Source organism: Amphiprion ocellaris, chromosome 21 (assembly GCF_022539595.1).
Source record: "Amphiprion ocellaris isolate individual 3 ecotype Okinawa chromosome 21, ASM2253959v1, whole genome shotgun sequence".
Taxonomy (NCBI): domain Eukaryota; kingdom Metazoa; phylum Chordata; class Actinopteri; family Pomacentridae; genus Amphiprion; species Amphiprion ocellaris.
Window position 1 is genome coordinate 10,054,587 of NC_072786.1, and position 6,215 is coordinate 10,060,801.

At 46.0% G+C, this 6,215-nt stretch overlaps 1 protein-coding gene across 1 annotated transcript; it reads left to right on the plus strand.

Annotated features, from left to right (window-relative positions):
- Positions 1 to 358: 358 nt before the first annotated feature.
- On the plus strand, positions 359 to 4,958 carry pim3 (Pim-3 proto-oncogene, serine/threonine kinase). Its single transcript, XM_023265890.3, has 6 exons — positions 359 to 841; positions 982 to 1,091; positions 1,211 to 1,261; positions 1,356 to 1,719; positions 2,532 to 2,708; positions 3,053 to 4,958. The coding sequence occupies exons 1-6, from the start codon at positions 751 to 753 to the stop codon at positions 3,253 to 3,255; spliced, it is 996 nt and encodes a 331-aa protein (XP_023121658.1). The 5' UTR covers positions 359 to 750; the 3' UTR covers positions 3,256 to 4,958.
- Positions 4,959 to 6,215: the final 1,257 nt, after the last annotated feature.

The window sequence follows — 6,215 nt, forward strand, 5'->3', positions numbered from 1 at the left end:
AACTTTGCTCTGATTGGTCCAAATAAGAAACACGGTATTTATAGACGGCACCTGATTGGTCGACGCCTGCGAGTCGATAGTGAACACAGCGCAACGCTTCCAGACAAGGGATTCATGGGCGTCTCGTACTATGAGAAAATAGTGCGTGGTGAAAATTGTCACTTTAAAGTCAGTTTCCATTAAAAGTTTGCTATATTCGCGATATGTTTGTAATAGTCGCGTGTGAATGTGAACAAAGCGGCGAATCGCGGTTTTGTCGCGGATTTAAAAAGAAAGTGTCTACTTGTATTGGCGGCGGAGGGATATTATAGTCCCACTGCGCGTCAAAATATTGGCTTTGGAAGACCGCGCCAAAGCTCAGACAGCGGCCACTGTTCAGGATAACAACACGCTGCTGAGGCCCTTTAAACGCACTCTACCGTTGGTACGGCGACTGTACACACCGGAGTGTTCGGCGTTTTTTCTTATCTGCAACTTAAACGGACTCTTACCGTCGGGGATACTTGAAACGACACACAAGAAGTCATTTTTGATGCCGGTTTTCGGGAAGCGGTGTACGACTTCGCGGTCGTGACACGACTTCTTTGACGGGCGCGGTGCGGCGGAGTTGGCGCACTGCTGGACTGGATATACATCAGTTCTCCCGCAGCTCCGTTTAAACTGCGCCTCCTTCTTCGTACTTAACGCCGTTTCTTGTACTACTCGGTCTCAACGCCTGAATCGTCTAACACCGGCTTTTTTTGCTCGAATATGTTGCTTTCAAAGCTCGGTTCATTTTCGCATATTTGCAATCCCTCAAGTATGGACCATGTCATACCAGTGAAAATCCAGCTCCAGACGGGTACGTTACCGACAGACTCCCCCTTTTTAACGGTTTTGTTTTTAGCCCTCGCCGGCTAGCAGCTTGACCTCGCAGTTAGCGGCGTTTTTATTGTGGAAATACCGCATTTAACGTACAGTTTCTCCGCTTTTTTCTTGCAGTGAAAGTGGAGAAGGAGCCTTTCGAGAAGGTTTACCAAGTGGGCTCGGTGCTGGGCAGCGGAGGTTTCGGGACGGTGTACGCCGGCAGCCGGATCTCTGATGGCGCACCGGTAAGGACGTGGCCGGGGATCGGGGTCTGTTTTGGTCCGGCGTGCGTCGCCAAACGGACACGTACAGCGACTTTTCCACGCCACTTTCAGCTAATTTTTCTTAACTGTGTGTGTTTTAGGTTGCCGTGAAACACGTCGCGAAGGAGAGGGTGACGGAGTGGGGCACGAGTGTAAGTATGGGTTTGTTTTGGTCTCTGGGTGGGGGTGCCTGTGTTGTGGAAGCGGCTGATGTGGGTATTAATATTTGGTGTTCTCCCGCTGCAGAACGGATCTATGGTGCCTTTGGAGATCCTGCTGCTGAAGAAGGTCAGCTCGTCTTTTCGCGGAGTTATCAAATTGCTGGACTATTACGAGCGAGCGGACGGCTGGCTGATCGTCATGGAGAGGCCGGAGCTCGTCAAGGACCTGTTCGACTTCATCACCGAAAAGGGCGCCCTGGACGAGGACACGGCTCGGGGCTTTTTCCGCCAGGTTTTGGAGGCGGTCAGACACTGCTACAGCTGCGGTGTAGTACACAGAGACATCAAAGATGAAAACCTGCTTGTGGATCTACGCACCGGGGAGCTCAAGCTTATTGACTTTGGCTCAGGGGCGATTCTCAAGGACACAGTCTACACTGATTTCGATGGTAAGCAAGCCCCCGTCTTCCAACGCCTTTTTGGTGCATTAATCGCTCTTATGAAGTGTCACAGTGGTGGATTTGCGATTTGTTTTTGTGAATACATGTCCGTGTGGGCTGCGTTGTGTTTGCCCTTGATGCTCCGCTGTGCTATATTCAGATATGGAGGCGTTCACGAGGCTGTGACGCAGTGGTCTGTTTTTGGTCGAGGGTTTTCCTCGCCTAAAGGCTTATTTATTAATAAGGATGTGATGCTAAATGAAAAAAACTCTCAGTGCGTTCGCAGATATGAGTCACAGCTCATAAATCCTATTGATCGGCTGTTTTTTTTTTTTGTTTGTTTTGTTTTTAAAATCCTAAATATAATCAGTGATACATCCACGTCTTGTGACATGCTGTGTGCGTTGCTATTATGCTGTTAGTGCAGCTTGAGTCACAGTTGCAGTTTGTGGATATTAGGTCAGTGCCACGTAACATCTGTTTGTTGTGAAACCCAAGTCGGCGGTTCACGTGATGGGCTCACATTGCCTTTTTTTGTCTGGTATCCAAGTTCCTCCTTCCAGGAGGGAGGGGGGTGGAAAAGAAAGGAGGGAGATAGCAGGGAGGGAGGGAGGGAGGAGGCAGGTCACCAGTTTGTGTTTTGTGGCTAAGGGAAGATGGAAAGCATTTCTGCTATGACTCAGCTGTTTCAGACACATCACTGTGTGTTCAGGATCTCTTCCGGTGTTTTGATGTTTAGCTCGCTGTCACTGTTGCATAGTACATTTCACAGCTCCACTCACTCACCTCCCACCTCTTCTCTGCCGCTATTTTTCTCACAGGTACAAGAGTCTACAGCCCACCAGAGTGGATCCGCTTCCATAGATACCATGGTCGCTCGGCGACGGTGTGGTCGCTAGGCGTGCTGCTGTACGACATGGTGTGTGGAGACATCCCCTTTGAGCAGGACGAGGAGATCCTCAGAGGGAGACTGTATTTCAGGAGGAGGATCTCAGCTGGTGAGTCCAACCACAACAACATGCATAACACATGAGGTGACTCTGTTGCCCTCTAGCCATGATTAGCGGTACAGCCCCAAAATTCACTGCTCACTGACTGGAGCATGAATCAGTTTACATTAGTAGAACACCTGCTGAAGCAGACAGATTTAGCAACAACATTTAGAATTTTTTTGGCCTGTTTTGATTTCCCTGAAAGCCTTGGTTACCCCAGGCAGTCGACTCAATAAGAAGAGGCAGCAGGATGTTATAGATCCATACAGACAGAATCATGTACAGCACAGAGAAGACCTTAAGAGTTTGTAATCTCTTATGTTCAATATCATTTCTGTTTCCTCTTCCAGAGTGCCAGCAGCTGATCAAATGGTGCCTGGCCCTGCGACCCTCAGACCGGCCCACCCTGGAGCAGATCTGCGACCACCCCTGGATGAGGGCGACGGCAGAATCACCCAAGTCACCAGAGGAGCCCGTGGCTGGTGACATCCGCCTCAGGACCATCGACACAGACTCTTCGTCAAGCACAAGCTCGAGCAAGGAGAGCCTCTGAGCGTGGCTCTGACGGACTGAAAAGACTTTCTGAGGAAAGACGGGGTGGGGATGGAGGGAGTGATATGGACTCAAGGCCAGCAGCCTGTAGCCCAACTGGCCTGTTATCAGTCGGGCGCTCGACTCAGCTTGGCCCGGCGAGAAAAATGTACTTTAATTTTCCTCTTTTGTAGGGAATTTCTAATTTATTACTATTTGTTCTTCTTTATCTTATTCCCCCCATGCCCTCTTTATTTCCTTTCAGTTGATTATACTTGTTTCCTAATGGGGAACATTTTGCTGTATGGGCGGTCTTACCAGCACTATTTATTTCCCCCTTTCCCCTTTTCAACTTCTTTGTTACTAGGCTGGTATACACAGCTGGCAAGGCCCTCCTATTCAGACATGGCTGCTCTCATAGAGCTTGGAGAAAAAAACTTTTATTTAAATGTTTTAATTTTGATTTTGGAGTGCCTTTTTTTGGAAAGCTGCTTTTCTGGGGGCTTTCATCAACAACTCTGTTTTTTTGGGGATTTGCCCGCGGCGTGGCGGTTAAGTTGTCTGTGCCGTGATGGAAGGGGCGTGGGATTTTTTGTTGTTGTTTTTTTTAAATGATTATTACTCTGAATATTTTTATGTTTTTATTTTTCACTCGCCTGTCTCCATCACTGTAAGCCAACCAGCCCCTTCAGCCAAGAGGCTCAGTTAGAGTTAGAGAGGAGAGAAGAAGGAGGTGGGGGCTCTTCCTGACAATGGAATACTTGAAACACACTCGACTCAAACTCTGTGTCGCTCTCTTTAACGCTGCTCACTCACTCTATAGCCTGAACAGGTGTTTGGAAACTGGATCCTGTCTTTTCTGAATGTCTACAAAATGTCAACACACACACACACCTCCTCTCCCCCCACCTCCTTTTCCTCCCTACCTCCTCCTTCCTCCTCCATGCCTGTTGCAGGTTTTTTTAAGCCCTTCTTGACTCGTCTCTTCTTTTTGCCTCCTGCCATCTCACTGCTTTGACACTACATGGCCCCCGGCCCTGGCCTCCCTCAGGGTTTTGGGGTGTGAAATGCACAATCAATGCAATATTCATAAACTCAATTATGTTTTTTTTTTTTCAACAAATATTGTACAGCGTGTATTTTTTTCTCTTTTTGTGTGTACATTTTTTTTCTCCCCCCATTTGCATTTAATTTATTCGTAAACATGTAGACATTCCACACTCTGTGGTTATTTATTTATTTATTGTCTATGCTTAAACAGAAAAATCTCCCCTGAATTTTTTTTTTTTTTTTTTTTTTTTGCATATCCTACTTGGCCTTTGGTTTGCATTCCTATAACTTATTTTTACTTTTTTTTTTGAGATGTGGAGGATGCACTGAAGCAGTTGTAAAACAGAATAAAACGTTTACTTAAATTTGAAAAAAGAGCATTTGAATGTTATTTAACTACTTTTGAGATATATTAAAAAAAAGTCTGTTGGTAATGTTGAATGGCATAAAGTATCGGGAGAAATCCACCTGGTTTCTGTACTGTCGAGTTCAATTTGAGTTCTATGGAAAGCTAAAAACAGTAGGTGGAACAGCTTTCATAGTTTGTCACATAGCCTCGTATCGGAAGACCTTTTTCAGTTTAGCTGTGTGACTTGTGGCTGTGAAAGATGGATATTGCTATTTTTTGATACAAAAAGTTTCAATTAAACACCCATTTTTATGTACAGAAATAAAGTCTGGTGTCTCGATCATTTCGAATCGCGGTGGGAAATGGCATTTTACAGATATTGCAGCGCATCACGGCGGCTTTTAGATTAACCCCTTTATGAAACCCTCAGCTGATATTGTTCATCTCGCCTGACATAAGTTCCCTCGGGGCAGGCCGGGTGGGGCTCAATATACATGTCCGGTATGGTTACGCTGCCTGTAGCAATAACAACAACGGCGCTACATGTGACGGGACTGTCGGCGTGGCTGAAGACAAACATCACAGGAGCCATTAAGTGGGTGACAACCTGCTGCAACCGAGGGGCTAATAAGAGACAGATGTGCCTCCAAGAGCTCAGGGGAGGAGAGGGAGCGATGGTGGCATGACGGAGGAGAAGCCAAGAGGGATGTCGTGCATCATCACCCGACATTTAAAAACAAACACATACACTCTCTCAGATATAACTAATTGCTTTTCCATTTTTATGCCTCCCAAAATGTTCCATTATTGGGCTGCCAGTGTGGATGCTGTGTTTGGAAAAGGTCTTCAGGAAGCAGGATTTTTTTTTTTTTTTTTTTTTAATCTGAGGAGGTGCTGCCCCCTGTGGTGAATCAGCGCCACGACGCTTCACCTGTAATCATTTCTTCAAACATCTGCACCTTCAAATTTGACCAGAAATGAAGGCACAACCTCACCCCCTCCCCCAAAACTCACCCCACTTTTCGCACTGAAAATCATTATTTCTGCTTTAAAAGCAGAAGGGGAAAAAAAGCAATTTCAAGCGCTCACCCACACACCTACACAAGTCCAATATTACTTGACTGGCTGCTTCCAATTCGACTGGAGTGGAGACATATGGGCACTTGAAGACTTCATAAGACAGCTGGTTCCTAAATCTTCTCAGGGATCTAATTCATGACAGAGGGATTGATTTATACGCTTGGGAAGAAAGGAGCAGGCTTTCTCCCTTCTTTTTTTAATTACTACTTGGAGTATACGTCTTGATATACGGTGCAGAGGAGTTGAGGCATTTAAAGCAGCCGTCCAGCGTTCCTCTGACCATATACAGTATGCGCCAGTGTTCTTGGATTCTTTCGTTTCATACCAAAGTCACATGACGTCCTGACAGTGTGCTATCTTCTGCAAAACACAACAAAGAGTTAAAATTGATTAAATAAACCAAAGATTTTCCCTTTTGCCTGTATGCAGAGCTACAGTGGCTTGTGCTACACATAGAAAACACAAATCAGATATCAAGCAGCATCCTAAACTGTAAAAAAAAT